Source organism: Ptiloglossa arizonensis, chromosome 11, assembly GCF_051014685.1.
Source record: "Ptiloglossa arizonensis isolate GNS036 chromosome 11, iyPtiAriz1_principal, whole genome shotgun sequence".
Lineage (NCBI taxonomy): Eukaryota > Metazoa > Arthropoda > Insecta > Hymenoptera > Colletidae > Ptiloglossa > Ptiloglossa arizonensis.
In genome coordinates this window covers 15,551,667-15,576,103 of record NC_135058.1, presented here as the reverse complement: position 1 = coordinate 15,576,103, position 24,437 = coordinate 15,551,667, and the positions used below count along the sequence as shown (strand labels likewise).

The window sequence follows — 24,437 nt, the reverse complement described above, 5'->3', positions numbered from 1 at the left end:
AATATGATTATTATTTTTTTTGAAAAGTGATCAATGTCTTCCTCGAAGACAAGACAAGAATCGATCAACGACAGATCGTTTCCCACTAAGAGCTATAGTAACTTTTCTATTTCAATAATTAGAATTCTCTTCGGGATAACACGAGAGAATATTCGTCTAAAATTGCGATAAGAATATTTCTACGATTGAATATTGAAGAACTTGGTTAACAAGAATGGAAAATACGAGAATTTTAAACGTTTTAATAACAGTATCTTATTCTCCTGTTTGTGCATCACGTACGTATCCGTATTCTCGCAAATGTGTAGTACCCTGTGCCTCGCATATTGATAATCGGCACGTTGGACTCGATCGTCGAACATTACACGAGACACTGTCGTTAATTTCGAATATCCGTTACCAGAGTATTGTGCAACGACGAGAGAGAGATCGGTAAAGATCGGTAAAGAGAGAGTTCCGATAAAGAATCCTCCATCTCGATACCTCGCGTATTGATAACCGACGGTGCCAGATCTACGAACCGAGAACACCGACGATAATCGAGAAATAAAAGTATCGCGAAGGGGTGCACGCTTCTCGGGATGTGAAATGAGAATTTATGGCGCCGGATGCCGGGTAATATAGCGTTCTATTTCCGTGGAAACTGGCACGAAGGCGTAAGGAACTGTTTCCAACGAAAACTCAAACAAACCCCGGTGTATCGTGCAGGTATCGCGGGATTTGCGTCGAGCGGTGCACGCAACTGCCAGTTTCGTCGTTTTCTTGTAAACGGGGGAAAGATATTGTAATTGTGCAAGATTAGCATAAAACTCGTCGCATGCGACCGACAGGGCTGCTGGCCTGAATATCGGCCAACGAGAACAACACGCGTACTACGTGATTCGAAGGCGTTTAGGCGGAAGTTAAACGATTGCAACCGACCGAGATTGCGAACCGACGTTGCTCCGCGTTTTCAGCAATGCACCGAGAAATCTGTGTCACTTTTTTTCTTTTTCTTTTTTTCCATTGACAAAAAATTTCTCGAACAAAGTGAAACGCGATTTTTCAAACCGCGTAACGAAAATGTGTCTCCGGTTTGTTTCCTCGTTACGTAACGCCGGGTAATGCGGCGTGTTAATTTTTGCAATTTATTTATCTCGTACGAAACCTGTTCAATTCTCGTGGAGAGCAAACACGTGTATTTAAATTAAATTCGTACAAGCTGGAACTCGAATAAGTCGCAATTATTTGAAATTGTATCTCACGGATGGTCTTTGAAAAATCGATGTTTTATTCTGTGCTCGACAGTCGAAGGTGTTTTTCAATTCTGTAAACGTTCTCTTTGGAATATAAGTCGACGAATGAAAGATTATTGTGCATACGAATGTCGTTGAAGTGTTAAGGAAACTGTTTACGAATATCGGGAACTACGAAATGTATTTGATTTTTAATAACGTTTTCACTCTGCTGGAAGAATATTATTTTGTACAAATATGTTTAGATTTTCTTTTTAATTTTCTAAATCGTGTACAATTAAAGATACAACTACAATAAGTGCAAGAATATTTAAATCTGATCTCGAATCGAGCAGATCGAAAGAAGTAACCGAAAAGAATTTCAAATTCATTATTGTTGCTACAGAGTCAAACCATTTCAGGAAAAATTGAAAAAACAAAATATATTCGACGCTTACTACTTAACACATTTATGAATGACCAAACGCTCGCATTAAAGCAACGTCATTCAATATTTTTCCTTTAAAAACGTGGCGTCCACATTTTCATGCATATTCGTGTTAAGGGAAAAAACAGTGCCATACATATTTTAAATGACTTGACGTCATAGATATAAATTTTTTAAAGTCGTAAAGAAGCGTCCAACGTACGTACGAAATGTAATTTCAAACCTTTGAAGATCTTAACTTTCAAGGTGTAAAAATTTTGATTTCTAAAAACGATTCCTTACCAAAATGAAGTAAATTATAAAAATAGTGTTACACGATTAAAATTTATATCGATTTCCACATTGTATTCCATCGACGAAGTAAACACTGTACCTATAATTTAACAATCGAATTCCTTGTACTTTATTTTATCGAATTGTAACTAATTGGTATCAACGGTTCCAAGTGCATAGTGTAAATAAAATATATACGTGTGTGTCCATTTAACAAAATGTAGGCAAGGAAATTTTTATAAAATTCACTCGACGTTTAACGCGTTACGTTGGATGTCAACAGCAAACGTCAGTGTGCGTTTAAAATACGAAAAATGTGTATCGTTGAATGTTTGTCTCTGTTCGCGAGTAATAAAAAAAAAAAAGGAGTTATTTTCTACACATGACGAGTATCATGTTTATGTATGGTAGGTCGTTAGCAATGGCCACGTGTGCAGCATATCGATCTTGCCCCTTCTTCCGCGCAAACACAGGAATTGCATCTCAAATTCAATTTGCGCACCAAACATACTAAAATCAAAACTTATTCCCATCAATTGTTTCAAAGCGTCGAGTAGCGACGTTCGCGTTATCACTCGGTAGACGTATAATCTTTGAATCACGTTGATTAAGCTCAAGAAACAAGAAACCCGTGAGAGGTACGGACCATTAGCTAGAAATTTCTACGATGTTCCTCGAAGTCGGTGTTATGTTACTTCGCTTTGACCTTTGCACAATGTTACTCGATTCATTTCCCTGGAGAAATATTTTCAGAACATTGTTCGAAGCAACACCGCGAGTTTTTTCAACGAGATCGATGAGATTATCTGAACTGATTTGCAAGATCACAGTACTCGTATTATCCGTCTTGATCTCAAATTAGGTAAGTTTGTTGCTAGAGACTTCAAACCGATATGAAGGAAAGTTTCGTTATCGTAAATACACCATAATATCTTATACCCTACAAACTGGCAGTCATTGTACAATCTATTGTACAAATGACAACTATTTAAAGTTACAAATTTATAACTTTAAAAATAAATTTCATCGACTACTGGAAATCGAAGCTTTGAGAGGTTATCGTAATAAATTGTTCTCCATACAAGACTGTACAAGTGTGATTGTACAATACTAATATTTCGTAGCATAAAAATGCATCGAGAAGAATAATAGGAAAATAAATACATACGGTTTGACAATAATAACAGTTGTCTTGCGCGAAACGGTAAATCTCGAGTAACGAACGTTAACTTCAGACCCCGATAAGTTCCTATGTTCGTTCCAGAACCGACCCAATCCGGGGTCTACGTGCACGGACTCTGCTACAGCTCCGAAAGTGTGCGTAGTCTCGAAACGTTTCGGAATATTTTCAACGCAACGATGCATAAACACACACGAATTAATTCCATAATTTTCCAATACGATACGGTTGGTAAAATCGGTTCAATGTAAATGTTGAGACGCTTCTCACCGAGACGGAAGCTCAGGAAATATAAATACATCGAGTTATGAAAGCACCGAGTCCCGTGGGGGAAAAAAATTTCATTAGGGACTCGACGATGTCACGGTAAGTGAAAATTCAATAAAGTGATTACTAATCGCGTTACCAGCGGCGGCAATCACGTTACGGCAATTCGTAAATAAGTTAATTTTCTGTTTACGGAAACATCCAGAGAAACAGTACAACCCCTTGGCCACGGAAGCACCCTTAATTGGTCCCCGAAGAAAAATAATCCTTAACTCTGGCTGCAACTCGACCAAACGATTACGAGGCCGTAAGGAGCCATTCGTTTAGTTTTGCAAAAATGGACGGAGATGTTCTTGTTTAATAATACACGATTTAGAAAATTGATAAGAAAGTGTGAACCTATTTATGGAAAATAAACCACAAGTGCAATGCTGGATAATATATCTTCGAGGGAAAAATGTTTTTGTCGTTCACATTTCTGTGTACTATTGCAAAATAAACATTTTTCGAGAAAGTAGAAATTTTTTATTCGTTTACTTTGCTCGAATTGACTATAAAGAATGACCTTGAAATAAATTAAGTCGTCAATTACGGTACTTTTATTCAGGATGCAAACAACTTCCTACCACGTATTTTTCGTGTCAACGAAAATAACGGAGGCATTAAGATGTCAAGATAAACGAAACGCCCTTTCATAGCTTTAAAAAATGTTATTTTATAGTGAAGCCCCCGTGAAAAATAATCGATACCTAACAAGCGAACGACTTGCAACTGAATATTAAAATATACGATTCTCAGTTATCAGTTTTAGTTTTCAGTAATTTTCCAACGTTACATTTTACACCAGTGTGCACCTGTTTGCATTTATTTTTTATTACACACCCAATTTTCTTTTTCTTTCCACGTTTCATTTTCCGTGTTCGCGACTCGTCCGATAAATATGCAAACACGCGCAAATAAATAAAATTAATTTAGTTTCCAGTAATTTCCCAAGGTTCAATTTTACACCAGTGTGCACCTGTTTGCATTTATTTTTTACAACAGAGCCAATTTTCTTTTTCCTTTCACGTTTCATTTTCCGTGTTCGCGACTCGTCCGATAAACGTGCAAACACGCGCAAACAAATCAAATGAATCGAGCGAATAATTTCACAGACAATATCTATTGAAAATTGTTGAATAAATTTCCCAACCGGTCGACTAAAAATCTGAATACTTTAATCCCGTCGTTGGAGAAAGTCGAACCGTTTTCCGGACAAACGATTAATATAAGATCGTATATATCGACTGGTGGGCAAAGTGCACCACTCGAAAACTCTTTCAATTAAATATTCACAAAACCGATTCGACAAGTTTTGCGTTTCCAATTAACGTTTTCCAACAAATCAAACCCCTCGACTCTCACGACTTTTCCAGCGTCACGTGCTTTAAACTTCATTTACCCGTTTTCAGTCTCAAGCGTCGCCACTGAAAGGCTTTCATGTTCGGAAATTGCGGGAACAAGTTCGCGTTTAAAACGCGTTTAAAACAGAAATCGACCGAACGTTGAGAAAAAAAGAAGAAAAAAAAAGAAAGGGACGCACACCGCGGTTGAAAAAGCGCGTAACACCGCGGGGATAACTCTGTGCGTGACGTTCGCGAGATTGCCGGGATATTCGAAGTTACACATGGAACAGGGACAGCGACTCGCAAAATTTCCATCGCGAGTACGTCGTCGTTTCCATTTTTGCGGCCGGAAACACGACATTGTGAGTAATTATACGCGATCGGTGATGGGGGGCTACAAACTTGCACGTGGCACGAAACGTCGAGACTCCTGCTTCGACTCTGACAAACGTTCATGGCGATCGAAGATAATTTTTAATGAACGACGCGTGCAAGGAACCCGGCTGCGAAGTTCCACGAGGAAATATTCGTTCGTTCAACGATGCATGAGATGCAAATGGAAGCGTTAAATGGCGTTTCGACGACGAACGAGAACTTTGACCATGACGAGGATATGATTTTTGGGAAACGGTGTACGATTGGAACAGTATTCACCTGTTCAGGTATATAGTGTATTTTACGTATTTGATCGGAATCAAAGTTACATCTATGTATCTAGATTGTGCAAAAATTCATTCTTCGTAAAAACGCTATGTATCTGTGTAGCCAGATTATGCAAAAATTCATTCTTCGTAGAAACTTAAGACTTAAGGAAATACTTTAAACCCTAACAGTCTCAGAAAACATTCCAAGTACATATTCGTTCCAACAACTTAGCGAAAGATCGACCCAGGCCATCTTCTTTCATTTTTTACAGAGCAGCAATTAAGGTTTGTTCCAGGAATCAATTATCCCTCGCAGGAAATTGTATTATTGCTTGAACGTCTTTGAATGACGTCGGTGACGATTATTCCCAACCGTTTCCGTTCTGGCAATTTCGTATAATCACCTAATGCAAAGTTTCGCCAATATACACGCAGTTTCGGAGAGTCCTTATACGATATCCTTGATAGAGAGAATTTATTCACCATAACAATTCGGTAACCGAATAGCAAGTTCGCTAGACAGGTTTCAGGAAGTTAAGCGAACCACAAATTAACCCCTTGAATCGTACGGTCGTTTGTAAACTTTCAATCGATCAATCGTGCAGCATATTCGAGCTTAACAAAATTAATGTTTTGTCTTTTAGAACTTTAAAATGTTTGCATCGAACTCGATTCTCCAAAGAATCCAAAAGTGAATCGATGAAAAATACTTCTAACGATTAAACTGATTTAATCTAAATTCTGTGTATTCTATTATTCAAAGTGATCGTTTTAGTACAAGTGTATATACTTGTAACACTTTATGTATTATATTATCTACATTTTATGTATGACAAAAGAAGAGAGAATAATGTAATACGGTATCCACTTTCTTCGGAAGATTAAAGAAAATTGATTCGTTGCTCACGATCGAGGAAACGCATCCCAATCAAAGTTTGTACAAGTAATGCTCAACTTTGCTTCCCACGACTACGATTATTCAAATATTTTCCGATTCTGTTAGACCGTGTTAGATAGAAAGTAAAATATTTTCTTAAGCTGCTGGAACAGGTAAGAGTTCACGGAATAATGCAATTTCTCGAGAGCGGTAATTGATTCCCGGAACAAACTTTAATCACCGTTCAAACTTCCTGGCAATGAAAAAACACTCGCGAGAAAGGAATAAAAAAAAAAAGGAAAAAAACTCCGCCCTACATCCGATAATCGTTAAACGAATAATATTCATTATTTTATTCCCGTTCGTTCTCACGCTCGATAATATCGGAGCTCGAGATCATTCGCGTAATAGCCCTTAATTACGAATCACTGTCCAACCTTTGCAAACTGAAAAGTTATTATCCTTCGCAGATTGCTAATTACGATCTTGTATAGCTCGATAACTTGGAAAAGCTCCTCGTGGGAGTGGCCTGACCCTGGAGAGGGTAGTGGGGATAAAAAGGTCAGCTCGGTCAGTTCTGTGTAATCCAACGGTCAAGTTCCACAATTTTCTATACTTTTTATTTGTCTCAAATTCCAAAACAATGTTCTGGAACCAATTCTTGCAAATTATAAGTCTCGAAACGATTTCCAAATTAATAAACGATAACGTGAAATTATTTCGTCCGATTCTTTAACCCCTTGACTTGTGGAAAAAAAGGGTGAATCACGAGTAAACGAACAAGTGGATAAATATATTCCCACAATAATAACACTTCTTCAAAAAAAAGTGTGTTTAGCCACAAATTATTGGCCATACGATAACCTTCGTATACAATAATTATTCTCCTCCGCTTGGTACTTGGACGAGAAGACAAATAATCGTGTAAATATATTTCTACAATAATGACACAAGGGTTTGCCTAAAATTTCGATGTTCGAACGATCGTAGAATCTGCTCGGCGACTAGCGACGGTCGCAAGTTGGGTCGAGTGGACTCTTTAATTCGCGATTTAATTAATTTATCCAGTAATTACAGGAGCAGCTCGGAAACGTCGATGGTCCCGGTGGCAAGACGTTCTCGCCCCCTTCGGTCGTTACAAGTAGCGAGTAATTGACCCGTTAATTCTTGGATACTTTCACGACGATTCAACGACGAGGCCAGCCTCGTGGAACCGAAGGGCGTCAGAGAATCCGGAATTCTCATCCGCGAAAACGAGCTCATTAAAATCATTTACACCGGTCGCATCCGTGTCGCGTAATCGATTCCGCGCGCCTCGATGCGGCGCAATTTCGTCACGCTTGAAATAACATTTCTCTTTTTTCTCCATTTTCCGCTCCGACCCATATGCAGCCCGTTCATTAGTTCCCGACGTATTTCGACGAATAATAAGCGAAGAGAGGCCAGGGAATACGGAAAATGGAAAAATTCAGGTTCTCGACTTTCGAGAGGCGAAAACTTCTCGTTCGATCGTCGATCCGTTGAAATATTTTTCATCGAGCATCGTTCACGGATACGAGAATGTCACGTATGTACGGTACGCGCGCCAAGAGATCGCATCTGGAGTTACGAGCGGCCCCTGTTCGTTCGCAAATTCGTTTCGCGTTCGACGAGATCGTCCCTGAACGTACAACCACCGCCATAACTCCGAAACGAAATCTCCTAAAGCGCGTATTGTAACCGGTGGTGATTCTACGCGAGAGAATCGAACGAAAATATCGAATAATATATTTTAACGACGAACTCCGATTTCGAGAATATCGATTTTGAAAGTACACGGGAGTGAGATTCGATGCAACTTGGAAAAGAACGTCTAACCAGTTTGTGTTATTTCTACTTGCGTCGGCCTTTGTCAATATTTACGGTATCGTTCGTTTTTAACGATAATAATTCGTGCTCGTGAATGAAAATATATCTGGTCGAACCAGTCCGGTTTCGACGTTTTAATATTAATAATACAATGTTCTCGTCTCGTTTCCAAGTAGATTCGCCAGCGTTCCGCTTGTATCACCGGTTCGCACGACACGGTGCATAATAATGCAACGCTGACTTCAAATTCGTTACGTGGCCAGGGTGATCGTGTTACGTCGGGCTGATTAATTCGATTTCAAACGCGATATCTTTTATTCAAAGTATCGCCGAGCTTGAAGTTTAAATAACGCGGCCGACACGCAAAATAATAGCGACTTAATGGAATATAAATGGATGGTGGACGTAAATAATAAATAGCTAACCCAGTTCTAGTTACAGGTGCATATCGATCTTCTTAATAACTTCGGCACTCCAATTATTATAAAATATTCTCGCCGAGAGTTCTTTACGCAAACGAAGATATTCTTGTATAATTCGCGAAACTGGAACGACTTTGATTATACCGCAAATATCTACCGATGTTCGGGAAAATTTGAAACGAGTTTCACGGAGCAGCGTAAAATAAGCTACGAGTGAATCAAATTTGTGTTATCTCGTTCTGTACGTGTACGATAGGGCGTACACCGTTTAGTATTCGAGGCGTATTATACAACATCATATTTTTGCGACACCCAAGTACTAAAGTACACTCAACTTTCCAAATTCACGACTTCGTTAATACGACCGAAGCGAAGTTTGCTACAAACTGCAGTAACTCCTCGTTAAAACTGTCGTGTCCGCTCGAAACGTTCCAAGAAGGGACGGTAGCGAATTTGTTCTTAGAATCGACTTCTCGTCGTACGAAATACACCAAGAGCGAGCGCAATACTCGTCTCCTATTACAGGCGCTCGAAGTTAAACTGCACGCGCGTCGGTGCAACAATTAATGCAATTTGCAAACTTTTACGTCTCTCCTTCCATCTTCGCAAAAATATTATCGATGGATCAGCGAGATTCTTCCGATAGAAACGAGACCCAACACGACCGCATTCGAATTATTTTTCTTCGTACGTTGCACGAATAGGTTTGGAAAAAATTTAAATTTCGTCTAATGAAAAATAGTTCGAATAAGGTAGTGTTTGGACTTCTCTCTCGGAGATGCAACGAGAAATATTAAAATTGTTGATTCACGTTCGTATCCACTATACCATAACCAACGATAGAGACGATTCGGTGCGTTTTATAGAGAGACAAACGCGACGTTTTAACGAGTTCACTGCAAATTCGAATAATTACGTTCTGTGTACCGAAACAGGTATTTTCCCATCGATTCGCGATTCACTCGAGGAAACGAGAAACACTCTTTCGAAGTATTCGACGAGAGCTTGGAGTTTCTTTTGGAAACGTGGCGCGTGAAAATTCTTTCGCTCGCAAATGACAAAAAACATTTCGAGAGAGCAATCGTCGGAGGGAGATAACCTACGTTTGTTCCAATGATAGTACTTACATAGGGTGGCGTGCAGTAGATGGCTTGACACCACATTGGCTCCGAATGATAGCAAACGCAGAGACTGCAAACCGCAGGCCCTGGCACATAGAGAAGACCGTGTCGAACGATTCCACCCTGGAAGTCCGTGCAGTTCTCCTCCAAGGCGCCTGAAACGATATCCACGTTGAAAAGCAGCCCTAAGCGATCGTTCGTGATGTAATTGCACAGGCCACCGTATGACAAACTTTTATTCGTGTCCTCTGCATTGCAGTTATTACCCTCGTGTCCGCTCAGTTCACCCTGGTACGATATCAAAAATGTACTCTGCGCGTGAGCTAGCCTAGATCAGATGTAGGTTACTTTCCTACACGAAGTGTGACTAAATAATTCGATAATAAACGCTTTCGTCGATCGTTGGTACCGAGTGACGCAAAACCGAGCTCTACGTTTCGTCTCTCGAAAGAAGACCGATACGAACGATGGAGGAATTGAATTGTGTCCAATCGTAACGGTAATAAATAAACTGGAGCAATTTTGAGTTTTTATAGCGTTTCGGTGAATAATGTTAGGTTGTTCGAGAAGGGTGGTACGATGTCGAGTAAGCCGCTTACACACGAAGTTGTAACTGGTTACTCAAGGCCACCTTGTCTCTGTATTTAAAAATCAAGCAAATGTTTGTAAAGTTGCAACAAAAAATAGAGCGGTAGAAGTAACCATTTAGCGACTTCGATCGACCAGTTAGTTTTGTTCCGTAGCTATCAACTCGGCAGATAATTTTACTTTATTACTAGAACCTTTTGTGGAAATTAACGCACACCTGATATAATTCCAACTCTTCGTAATTGAAGTATTTTTGAAAAATATCGTACTAGAATGGTGTCGAAGAAAAACAAAATTTAAACTCGACCGATGAATTGAATGCGTACAGTTTATCAGCACTTGCGACGCGTAAATGATAAATAATTCAAAACTGTTCCATCGATACTACAATCACCTTCCAAAGGAATGTAATATCATATTGAAACGAAAACCTAAGTTTATTTTTAACAAGATCAAAAGACGTCAGAATAATTAATCCGAGTATAAATGGCTCCAGCTCGTTCAAGAGCGACAGAACTTTTCTTTCTCGATACGAATGATTAATCGACTGAAAAATTATTCATCTTCGACCTTACATATTAATCGATGAAACTATAGATAAAATAATTTAAATCTCGTTAACGACTGATGAATAATCACGGGAAACAATTATCGTAATATCATTTTCTACTCGTGTGGTTCGTCGATGCTGTTCAATATGCTGGAAAAAAGTCGGTCGACTAAAATCGACGAAGCGATTAACTATTTCAATCGAAAAGGATTGAATTTGCAGATTACATATACGCGTATACGTACACCGTTGTAAACTAACGATTCATAAATGTCGATGGTTACCGAATGAAAAACGGGCCGCATATGTTCGTTTCGTTTTTCAATCTCTCGATGGGAAATCGATGGCAAACTCTCCTCCCACGTATTGGTTAAAAAATTGAACGATAAGTAACGATTTTGGCATAAATCATCCGCAGCAACGATACATCGTACGTGACTCTATTGTAACGAATCAATGTGTAATACAAATTTACGACAAAACACGCCTTGATTACTCAAACCGTATTATGTTCGATTTGTTTCGATAAATGAGGAGCGATCGTGAACCGGGATCCTTGGCAATTCGGTGTCCCGATCGATCATGGTATTCCCAGTCGGTTGTACTCACTCGTCCTCGAGGGTAGCAGGAGAACGGCGAACAGGCAGAAAATCCAGGCGAGGATCCTCGAGTGGAGGCTCGAAGATCTCTTCATGGTCCTCGATTATCGTTGCGAAAGGACACGAAGCTGCCGAGTGATTCGCTCTCGCAGCCGTGCCGCTGGGAATCGACCAGCACCGACTATTCCAGCAACCACCGTCCACGCACTGCAGCCAGGAGCATGTTATCTGCCGACAGAAATCAGAATAACACGTTTTCCACGTCGTTGGATCAATTTCGCGTGGGACACTCCTGATTGATCCTAACGCGGTATAATGATCGCGGGCGACCTCGACCGGTCGCTTGATTCCCCTTAAATGATCCCAATTATATCTGGGGATTCTTTCGTGGTTAAGTTCACGCTGTTCGAGAATGCATAATTTTTCGAAGATCAGACGGAAATAATGATTCGAATTCGTGTAAAAAAAACTTTGCCAGGTAGAGACAGGGAACACCCGAACGGTTCTGAATCCTGGACGATTTGTGGCAACGTAAGAGAAACGATCCCTACGAAGAGCGCGAAAGAAAATTTTTTTACGTAGAAATGTTACGCGTGACTCGTGCAACGTCTCTTTTATCGAGCGTGTAAGTTCAACAAACGTGAACGTGTATTTCTTTAGCGTTCCTAGAACGAACGGATCCTCGCCGTAGCTTCAAACTCGATCTCCTCGCGGGCGTACTGTAAAATTTGACTCGTTGAAAAAGGCCAGCTCTCTATTTCCAGTGTTCTTCTCGCGAGGAGAAAAAAGAAATGTCCAAGTGGTGCGATCGATTAAAATTCCGTTCGGAGAGCTGGGTCGTTTATCGAAGTATGAATATTTAAATCGAAAAAGACGAGGGTAACGAGTCCTGTAAACCGTGAAGTCCGAGAGGAAGCGAAAACCTCGTGTCCGTATAATAAAAATAAATCCAGCCCGTGGAATCCTCGAGAGAAACGCTTCGAGGGGGATGGAAACGAGCTCCTGAGGGCGACTTCCTCGGAAGCTTTTGTACTTGGCAACTCGCGAACGAGCAGCAGAGGAATTGTGCGTTTATCTCGGAACTGTCCGCGTTACTTTGTCCCGCGTCCGTTTCCACGAATCTGTTGGGAAGGTACGGTTCGTTCACCGAACTTCTTCGAAAAGAAACACCACCTTCGCGATTTCGAAACCGCTATTGTTCCCCGTAACGTTCCACGCGGTACAATATCGTTCGAAGTGATTATTTTCGACTCGGAAGACGATGTTCCATCTCGTACGGTACGTACTCTGTATCGTTTACGAAGAAACAGAGTCCGTTTTCGAGGAAATCGTGTCGACGAGCTTGGTAAACATTGTTCCTGGGTTTCCTGTGACCACCAATCGGTGAGAATGCGAGTGTGGTCGACGAACACTCTGTAAAGTGTATCGATGTTCGCGTAAAGCGTTCACAGCCGTGTGCTCCGTAGCTTGAAAAAGCAAAGAACACGGAGAGTTTAATCAACGTTTCAAAGAGAAGGAATTCCTCGCTACTCGAAGTAATCGTAATCGATTCGTTCGAGTTACAACGGGGAATAAATCGAAAGAAAGAGAAACACTCGAACGGGGACATCTCGGTCTAAAAATAATGTAAAGGGCTAATATTGGAGGCCAGGTACACGGTTAAATATTCCATTAAATTAGTTGTTCGTCTACTTGCTAGTCGAACGGTGCACTACCGCAGCGACTGCCTGTTCAATTATTTCGCGCGGTGCACGCCACTCGCAAATGCGTCGCGACTGACGCGCACACGCGACACTGTGAACAATTGTGAATCGCGCGACTAGCGATGGCTTCGAGCGTATCGCAACTAAGAATAGCAACGATTGATAGAGATGTTTTCGAGGCATCGACGTTTTTACCATCGATGTCTACGGGTCGATGTATGGAAGCCTTCGATGTCTACGGATCGATGTATGGAAGCCATTGATAATTAGAGATCGATGCATGGAAGCCATTGATGACTAGAGGTCGATCCATGGAAGCCATCGATGTTTTTCGATGAATTTAAAATTCAAAATTTAGCATCGATCACAGAACACAAAGTACAAGGAATTAATTTTTTGTATTCTAAGAGATACGTACATAATACGCAAATGTTTGATATTTACAAAACATTTCCATTAGAGGAGAAAATGTTTAGAAATGAAGGAAGTCGTGGAAATGTTGAAAATAGTGAAATGGAAGCTACGAATGTGAATGTTTATCCAAGGTAAATCGCGTAACGTAATCGCCTTAGATTGTTCTGTTGCTAGCGGATCGATCGAAGTTTATTGCGAGTTGTATAATATAACTTCAAGAGATCTTTTCTATTTCTATTCTTTTCAAAGTCGACCGATAAACAATTGGAACAAATTCGACAAGCATCGTAACAAATATTATTTCTCCCTCCGAAGTGAACGAACGGTTAACTTTCTACTTAATAATTCAATTCCCGCTCGCACTTTTCCTTTAGAAAAAAATATCTATTCTCGCGGCACTTTTATGGGGAAAAGCTTTTACTTTAAGAACTTGTCTAAAAACTGTCCCGTGGAATAGATATTTACGAACTTTTATGATAAAAGTTCCGTGGAAACAGTTTTTTCGAAACTTTTCCAAACAAAACAAAAAACAAAAAAAAGAAAATTGTACAAAACGAGTAAACTTTATCGTATCTCCGCGTAATGTATTTGTTCCGGGTATACGAACCGGTATTTTCATTTTTTATAAATTCTATTCAAACCGAAACTTTCGTTTACCCTGTTCTCGTCCGAGAACTTTTATTAAACAAGTTACATTGCAACCGTTTCAACGGCGCCTATTGAAAAAGTTCCATAACTGTTTCGATCCCTCGTGTACCATTGTACGAGATGTTAAGAAACAAAGAAAAAACATTCGACGCGTGTCCAGTAATGGGGAGAAAAATTGGTCAGAGCTTTCAACACGTGTCTGAGAGAACGATCTCGACGTGCGAGTAGCACCAGCTAGTTTTCGAGCAAACCACGAGTATCACGTGCAAAGAGGGGGACAAGCAAGTTTCATTGCCGACAATCTGCGTGCCGGCAGTTTTTTTTTAAATTTTTTTTCTTCTTCTGGTGAAAAACCGTTTCCGCGACAACGAGAGCACGGAAATAGGCGGTGCTGGCAATTCTGTAACGCGAGGACGCGTTTCACAGAATCAAACTCGTTAGGGAAGGCTCGACACTTCCCTTTTCTTTTCCTCTCTCTCTCTTTCTCTCTCTTTCTCTCTCTGGTTCTCTCGTTTTCTCTCTCTCTTTCACTCACCGGTACCTTTGCTCGCGCACATCCAGCCACCAGCGAAATTCCGTAAAAACGCTTTGAAACGCGAACGCGAGATTAACTTTCGCGGCTACGAAGCCGCGTCTCTTTGTACGTAGAACCAAATTTTCTCCAAGCACGCGCGCTGAGATTTTTCTTCTCTTTTTTCTTCTCTTTCCTTTTTCTCTTTCGCAATGTTTATTTAGCGACCATTTCGAGCTGCTTTCGATGAATCTCTTTACCCGGAGCGAACGAATGTTTATTCGACGTTTTCAGCGCCGGATAATGAAATTTTCGGTTTTGAATTCCGACTGAATAGCACCACCGACGTGCTTTTCGCGTCCACGTATTTTTAGATTCAATTTCGTGTAACTTATTCCGATGAACGTCGACCGACCGACATCGCGCATTCTTCGTGTTTCGCGAAAAAATTCGTTTTATACACACTTTTGTCGCGACAGAGTTGCGTTCAACGTACGAAACGATGCGTCGAGTGAAGCGAAAAATATATACGAAAGGAACGATACATTTAAGTACGAAGTGCAGAAGAATGCACGTGTGCCAGGATCGCGATCCATTAATTATTTCTGGACGGAGAAAGAAACGTTTGCAGATATTCATCGTCGTTGTAAATCTTCCGGGGATATTGAATAAATTTTCAAACGTCGAAAGAAGATTTGCGTCGTTGATTTTGTTCAATGTCGTACAATTTTTTATATTGTTTACTCCGTGCAATCGATACCGAGTACATTCCAGACCCTGAACCCCGGTGCAGCTTCGACGATGCAACTTCTCAAAGTCGTAGCTGTTACGTCGGTATTTACATAATCGAGTGAATCGTCCGGTTTCGCGAAAATTCTTGTAAAACCGTCGATAATTCCATTGGACAACGATAATACGCTAGCGTGGAGCGTTAACGGGATATTGCACGCAACTAGGGAATCACTGTTCGATAAATCTCCCGAATACCCGAGTACGTGCAATTCTTCCACGATACGTTTCTCGCGAAATTCCAGTTCGGTTGAAAATTTCGAACAACGACGAACAATAAAGAACTTTCGATGAGTTATTTGGTCCGTGAACGATACGAATTACACGATCGAATTATATTTCGAATGAATAGAAACTTCACCGAGTAACTATCGATCGAATAAACGCAAATGTTTCCACGTTACCTTTACGTAAAGGAAATTGCCCTAAAATTTGTTTCATCGCGTCATCTCGGTTCATCGGTGTTGGAAATATTCGCCGTAGATATACCATATATTTGCGTCATTAACAAAATAGTCTATTCTAATGTCGATACGTTGTTTCGAGCCCACGCGCATCGACTTTCCAGCGCAATGGTCGATCAGCAACCTCGATTTATTTTTACGTCGTGTGAAATATAGCGAACAGAATTGACTTCGGACGAAAGGTGAATTAATATTATCGGGGATCGTGTACTTATAAAGTTACCCTATTTGTCCGAAGCATGGCATTGATCAATTGTATGGAATTTATTGCTACGCGTTCCTTGCTGCAACGAATAATTAATCTGTCTATCATTACGATTAGAATTCTACGGTAATCGATAACAATTTCAATTGTAACAATCGATAGAAAATCTCACAGAATTGTTCACGAAAGCCACAAAATTCAAATACCTAGATATTTGATACATCATCGATATCTAGAATAATATTGTTCGCAGTTGAAAATTTAATGAAAAATCTCACAGAATTTCCCACGTAAAATCAAAAACTGTACACACTTTTGATATTTTCTACGACCTCGATGTCCAGAATAATATCGATGGGCGGTTGAAAGATTGATAACTTTGTTATTGACTCCCTCGTCGAAAAGGAGGAGAACATAATGGTCGAAAGATACGAATCGAGTAAAGATATGCGCAAGAATTTGCACGAATCACTTTAAACGTTTTCAATTCCACGAATCGTTACGATAACATTTTACCTTGCAACGATAAGTGTTACGGAATCGATGGACGTCGAGTTCAAAATTCCCTACGGAAGAGAAACTTGCTCGAAATTGTCAACAATCGTCGATCCATCGTTTTTACATGAATACACGAATCGGGTACACGCCACAATGTTTACGTACACAAACAGAACCACGAACAGCCTTTCAACTTCCAAGAGTGGTTGCAGTTTGTACACTAAGCTCTAATACCGTGTCGAGTTGCACGTAGGTTCGCGTGATTACCGCCATCTCTTCTATTATTCACGCGTCACACATTTGCGGGGGGGGCAAACGCGTCTACAGTCGACCGACATTGTTTCGCGTTGGCTTCGAAAACAGTCGTATCGGTTCGCGTAATGAGTTCCGTTTCGTTTCTCGATGACAAGAAACTTACAATACACGAGTGCATATCGGACACGAGCCACGTAATTATCTTCGTTAGTTTCAACGAAAGAATACTTCTACGATTCGAATAACGTTGACGCGCGAACGAATAGAGGAACCAACTTTTAAATAGAGCTCTGGTTTTGAAAAGGTACGAAGTTTTCAAGAATTTTTTCAATGGAACCCACCAAAATATGAATACAAAAAAGTGTACCATAGAACACAAACAATCTATTATTTTCGTTGGTAACAATGGAAGAATATTTTGCGTACGATTTGAATAGTGTTGAAGGGTGAACGAGTAGAGAAACCTACTCTTAAATAGAGCTCTGGTTTTGAAAAGTTATGAAGTTTTCAAGAATTTTTTCAATGAAACCCACCAAAATATGTATATAAAAAAGTGTACCATAGAATACAAACAATCTATTATTTTCGTTGGTAACAATGGAAGAATATTTTGCGTACGATTTGAATAGTGTTGAAGGGTGAACGAGTAGAGAAACCTACTCTTAAATAGAGCTCTTGTTTTTAAAAGTTGCGAAGTTTTCAAGAATTTTTTCAAGGGAACAAGCCGAGATATAAATATAAAAGTTTGTACGATTCAAGTGGCCGTATGAATAATTTTGTAACAGGTGAACATGGCTGCGCAAGACCTTCCAGGAAGTATCGTCGCGTTTACACGATTCCATTGATCGCGATTGTTAGAAATTATTCAATTACACGTGTAATAGAGGCACATTTTTTGAACGCACGAACCAATTTTCAAATCGATCGAGATAGCGTATTACAAATCTCGAGATACGAGCCAACACCGTGAAGAAATAAAGTTTCGAGAAAACCGCGTTTGAAGTTTCGAGCTCGCTATGGTGCTCGCTATGGTGCTCGACGGAGCTACGTTGGTTACGGTGCTGCAACTGCATTAAGTTAACTACAGTTTACTTTCCCTATTTTCTAAAACTTGCGTGTTCCTTTGTTCGTATACACCGTACCAGCAGATACAGTTTGTTCAAGAAAGTAACTATATAATGTCCGTGCAACGTTATTTTCGGAATCATGACGCGTTTAATTTCTACCACGTTCGTAAAACTTTCGTATCTTCGTTATTTCTCGATGTTTCCACGAACGATTTTAGAAATCATTTATTCTGGATATTGCTGCTTAATTGACGAGTTGACTCGTTACGATAATTGTTAGTTTCGAAGAGCAAAGTTGAAAATGTGTCCCAGTGACGATTTCCCACTTTAAGGGCTGTTTTCAACCCCTGTACGCGAACCTTGTTGGTTAAAAAAAAGAATACTTATCAAATATTATTACTCGCTCCACAAACTTGCAAAGTTTCGTTAAAATCGGACGATCGACACTTCGCGACGATGGTAGTTAATTCAATTTGTATTTTATAGAGAGCGCACAGTCAATGCTTATTATTTGTTGCTAACTCGAGAAGGAACGAAACTGGCAATCGTGGTACGCGACAAAGAATAGTTTCCCCCCTCGAGAACTGAAAGATTGTCTTTGTTCGCGCAGAATAAACTTCTTAACCCAAATAATCAACAATTTCGTACAATAAATTTCTGAGCGGTTGACGTGAAAGCCGGTACCGTCGTTGCAATTTAACGTTAAATTGCAGCAGTAGCGAGAATTCTTCGTTAATAAAGGTAATAGAAAACGTGGCCGCGTAAAAAGGAAAGAAAGTTCCTTTTCGAGTTACGACGAGCCCGCGCCACATACGATTGCAAATTTAATAAGTCGGATTTAATTATTCCCGACTTTACAAGTATCAAGGTGAGTCTCGTTCAATATCGTGCGCCAAAACGTTGAATGCGTAGCACCTGCGAAAACAAGTTTCGCCACGGCCATTAATTAATTCTGGATATTATTGCTTAATTAACAAGTTGACTCGTTACGATAATTGCTGGTCTCGAAGAGCAAAGTTGAAAATGCGTCCCGATGACGATTTCGCGATTTAACGAGAAACTTTTCCAACGATACGAGATATTTCTCGACGAGAAAAATTGTTGAAAAAATTCGAAACATTCTCTGCGCTTCGAATTGCAAAAACAAGGGGAGTGGCGAGAAAAAAAGAAATTGCACAGTTTTTAGATTGACAACACCAAAGTTCACGAACGGTGTCTCTCGTGGTAAATACTGCCTTTCAAGCGTGTAAGTTTGAACACGTTTGAACAACGTATCAGAGAACACGAACATCGGATACGTCGATCGTTTGCGAATCGAGTGTTCCGCAAACATAGAATTTAACACTTTTGAAGCGAATTTCGCGAATTGTACCAACGAGTTCGACTTTCACGTACTTATTTAGCTGGATATCTTTATAATTATTCCACGATCGTTAATGAAATTCTACGAAGGAAATATCGAATTTTAATTAATTTCAATAAGACAAGTAACCGTCTACGTACAACTGATACATAGTTCCATTGACTTTGAACCTTTCTATCGAGTCATTATTTTATGCTTTCTGTCACACCACTTTCGACAATGTAGTGGAGACAGAAAGTCAATAAGTCTATTTTGACATGGTAAGCTTCGTAGCTTTATAGCTCAACTTGAGAACGAGATTACACGCGCGTAGCAAGACTTCGCAATAAGAACGATAAGAAAATGGAGCAAACGAACGTTACCGAACGAAAAACTACTATCTGAAATTGAATCTTGCGTATGTTTCACGGTCAATTTTATACGAAAATCCTTGTCGATGTACTTCTTGATCGTATCACCAGCGAAATAAATATATTATTGCAAAAACTCCGTTACGTACGTTTCGACGTATAATCACTTGTGACGTAACGTGAATCTCGTTACTCTAATCGTCAGGTTTCGTACGAAAACAACGTAAGCGACATGTTTATTATTTAACGAATTCGATTACTTCGTAAAAGTGTTCTTTTCTCTTACCTAAAATATCAATTGTCACGATCCTACGTAAAATCGATGGAACGATATTAAAAAGAAAGATATATCTCGCGAACGGATTTTCGTTTTATTAACGCAAATTAAACGGTGAAATGAAACGCAATACGAGCCCAAGGTGTCTACCGTATCTAAACTGTACCACTGAATCGTGGCTGTACTTTCAGTGATCAAGGTCAACCATTCGGTTGTTAAGCGTTTCAGAAGGACAATCGTTTCGATCGAGGTCGAAGCAAAAAACAAAAGGAGAGTTAGGATCGATCGAAACGTCGGCTCTAAATGTAATTGAAAAATTATCTCCCGTGGCGATCGACTAATTACTTCCTTCAAATAAATTTCCTCGTTAGCAGATTGAATTCTCAATACCTTTTGTTGCTTTGTACGGCCGGTTGGTCCCCATTCCCTTCCACCCGGTGCTCGAAAACGTACGCGCTGTCGACAGCAACAAAACTATATCGAACACCCCTTCTCTGCCCCGCCATCAACCCCCGCAACTTTCATCGCGAATGTCCCGAATTAACCTCAGCGGTTCGGATCTGTCGCACGCGCGTCGACGCCTACGTTCAAATGAATTCCACCCACCCCCACCCACCGGACCAACAAAAAGAAATTGAGAAAAACGAAACGACGTAAATCTGTCCAACGAAGCGTCCAGAAATAAATAAAAAAAAAAGAAATTCCTCGCGATACAAACATCGACAAGATTCTTTTGCGTTCAATGCGAACCACGCGATAGATTTTAATCGAAACGATCCAGAAATTGAATTTAATTTAAAAATCAACATCCGAACGATACAATCTGCTCGCACTGGACGTTCCGTTTTGAAATCTTTGGAATTGAAAAATATAATACTCGATATATGTACATTGCGACGTAACCTTAACCGTGAAACCTAAATTGGAGAAGCGATACGCAACGGGGTGGGAAAATTGATTAAAAATCGGACTCGCGTTGTTGACGATCTTTTACGGAAAGATACGATTTAAGTTTCTCTGGCCGTGTTCGAAAGAGGGAAATTTCTTTCGATGTGCGTATACAAGTATATGTATATATATTGAAAAAAAAACTTTACGAATTTCGGTGAAACGTTGCGTCAAAATGTAATATTCTCGTCCCAATAGCCGATTCAATTTTTATCGAAATAGCCCCGCGAATAACGATTGCGCGAATAAACTGCCCCCTGCAGTTTTTCCCATTTTTCCAGTATATACATTGCTTATTTACAAAAGCGTAGAAACCAGTTTGAAATAGATCCGAAAGGAAGTTGAAATTCGCAGGAAAAAGTTACATAAATCTGTATCTTCTCCAACGATGAGAACAGTAAAGAAAAACTTATTTATCGCATACCGAAACGTTCTGTTCGTCGTTTAGGTGTAACCAAGTCAGTGAATATATCTCGGAATAAAAGTTTCTCCGACAAGTTTAAAAATTACCTGGAAAGTGCATCACGCAAACTCCTCCATCCCTCGTGTCTCAAAGTCCATGTGTCCCGGAGCGACTGTTCTCACTAGCGAGAGAGAGAGAGAGAGAGAGAGAGTGAGAGAGGGGGGGTGAAGAATGAGAGTGAGGGAGAGAGGAGGTAGAATCTTTTACGCGCGGAAAAGCGAGAAATGGAAAGCGACCGGTTCGAGTTTCCCCGTTTGTAAACAGGGGGGAATGGAGAGCCGCTAAACGACCCCCTGTCGCGATCGTCGGCCAGGAAGAGCGATCGTGCGGCCGTGTGTCACGAGACGTTGCGCGTTAAACGGGAGACGTACTCGGCTCGACTCGGCGCGCTCGGTGGCCAAACAGCGACTGACTGAAGTGAAGTCCGTGTCGCAGTGTGAGGCCACGGGCCGCGTACGCGGGTCGATCGAACACGTTCTGCGCCTCTCCTCGGCACCGGCGTCAAACCTATCCCCGACGACCGCGACGCACCGGTGCAGCCGATGCACCTGCAACAACCAGGCTGCCCGTTTCCCCGCCAAAAGTCGAGATATCGCCGCGCTACAGCCCCCCCAACCCCCCACCCCCTGCGCGCGGCCGCTCTCGCGAGAAACATCCGACAACTGGCCTGCCCCCACACACCGCCCCTCCACCCCAGTCTCGCGAAACATTTTTACGTGCGCGCTCCGAATGACCCCAAAAATTATTTCTCCAAGTGCGAACAACGTACCAGCTACGTTTCGAAACTAATCGAATCTTCGTCTCGGGGTTTTCCGTTAGGTGACAAGCTTCGTTGTTCGATACGTACACGAAGGTATCCAAAGGGAATTTAAGAGTAGTCTGTACGACCCCAGAAATTATTTTTTAAAATGAAAACGTACTTTGATCGTAAATATAAAAAATCTTCGACTTACGAGCTCAGTGTCCAAGAATTCTCACCTTGGAAGCTCAATATCGAAAATCTTCACCTTCGACCGTAGAATATCGAACGACTGTAACTATGGAAGATCGATATCAAAAATTCTAAACTCGGTGGCTCGAACATTTCGAACATCGAAAGCTCGATGCTGGAAAAGCTGTAGCTCGAATCGATCTAAACGCCGTAAAGCTCTAGCCTCGAAAAGTCTACGTTGCGAAAACTCTATGTTTGAAAGCTCGGTGAAAAAACTGTACCCGTAGAAGTTCAATGGTGAAAAGCTTTAACCTTGGCTGTAAAATGTCAGGAAGATTTATCCATGAAAGTTGAATATCAAAAAGCTCCGGCGCTCGAAGTTCAATGTTAAAGAAACTCCGGAGCTAAAAGTTCAATATCAAAAAGCACTCGCTTCGAAATTTCAATGTGAAATGTTCCGACGTTCGGAGTTCATTGTTAAAAAGCTCTGACCTCGAACCAATTTCCTTAAGCAATTAGCATCTGCAAAACACATCAATAAAACAGAGAACTAGAGCACATCAAGGGTACCCTGCAAACAAATGACTTCATCCCGCGAAACGTAGGACGCGCAATTAACAGGATAAAGGAACAGAAACCTAAAGACGGTAAGGAAACGAGATGTTGGCGTTTCTCCCCTAGAAAAAACAAAAGGTAGATTACGAAACACATAAAACACCAAGGTTGTCTTCGCAATAAAACGGGAATTGGTGAAATACTTGCCTCCGAAGATTCGTGTCGATACCTGTGCGCGTCTGAAGCTCAGAAGGCTAAAGATTTAAAAATCGAACTTTCTTCAAACCGATATTTCTTTTGAATTAATAGAAAAAATTATACAAATGTAGTATCGTATTAGAAATAGAAAAAATTGTATAAATGTAGCGTCTTGGTAGAAATAGAAAAAGTTATATAAATGTAATATGGTATTAGAAATAGAAAAAATTGTATAAATGTAATATCGTATTTGAGTTGTACTTACGACCACAATTTCCCGAGAAATCCTCGAGTTACCCAAAGGAAACTTTACGCGCTGTAATGTTTAAATTTTTGTTCAATGGCAACATCCCCCAGTTCATCTGCAATTTCATCCTGGTGGACGCTTCGTCGAACACAAACGAGATAAGAAACTCCGATTCTTGTATAAGAGGATTAATCTATCTTACAGGAGAACAACTTCGTTTATTTACGGTACACAGCAGTTTCGTAGCACAAATAACCTTAAACAAGATTTGTGGCGTTACGCATGTGTTGCTTTCGATTCGTTTTCTTTTCTTATATATCCTCGTTCGTATATATTAGGACACTATATTTTCGGAGATCGTTTCGAGAAAAATACAGTTCTCGTTTTAAGTTACACGTTATTACCTTCAGTACGATTTCTTCGACACGACGAACCGTAGCTTCTAACTAATAAATAATCGTTTACTCGCGATCGAAGCTATCCGAAGAGAGAACTGAAAGTTTCTCGGTATCGCGCGTTAAAATTTGCTTCGTTCTTCGAACGTCACGAAAAACAATAAAAAGGACAAGTCACGTAGGGTATAACACCGTAGCTGTATAATTCACTTCTTCGCTAAGGTAGAAAAGGCGAGGAATAAAAAATGCAACGAGCGAGAAAAGTTTCTAATTGTGATTTAAACTCCACGGATGAAAGTTTCTGCCGGTTCGGTTGCCACGCGTAACGTTACGCTCGCGACGGAAAAAGGCTCGATCCCGATGTTGAAATACCTCCTACGGTTCCATTCTCTGGATTCTACGGGGCGAAAGGAAGCAATTTTGCGAAGCTGTAGCTCGAAGGGACATAAATCAAAATTGATTGGGAAATGGAGTTACTCTGTTCTCGCTCGGGATCTCCCGATTACTTTTATTTCGAATCCGGCCCCTATCTAAAATTGACGTAAGCGCTTTCGAAAGCGGGTCAAAGTCGATGGAAGCCGGCTCGAAAATTCCATCGTTTATTAGCATAATCGGTTTCGAATCGAGATTCGTCTTTCGCGTGGCCTCTGAACGAAGAGAAGCACATTTTTCAGAACGGAGGAATGAAAAACGATCGACTGTGTCGGTACACCTCGATATCGTTCGAGAAACGTGTACAG

The 24,437-nt window shown here is 40.5% G+C and overlaps 1 protein-coding gene across 3 annotated transcripts in view; it reads right to left on the bottom strand.

The window, feature by feature from the left end:
- LOC143152904 (uncharacterized) overlaps positions 1 to 21,785 on the bottom strand; it is a 30,905-nt gene extending 9,120 nt beyond the window's left edge. Inside the window, exons 1-3 of one of the 3 annotated variants that reach the window (XM_076323502.1) lie at positions 21,419 to 21,785; positions 11,427 to 11,644; positions 9,686 to 9,834 (exon numbers count right to left, since the gene is read on the bottom strand). In XM_076323502.1, coding sequence (XP_076179617.1) covers positions 9,686 to 9,834; positions 11,427 to 11,511 — 234 coding nt within the window. In that variant the 5' untranslated portion in view covers positions 11,512 to 11,644; positions 21,419 to 21,785. The other 2 variants (XM_076323503.1, XM_076323504.1) reach the window with 2 other exon arrangements.
- Between the last annotated feature and the right edge of the window lie 2,652 nt (positions 21,786 to 24,437).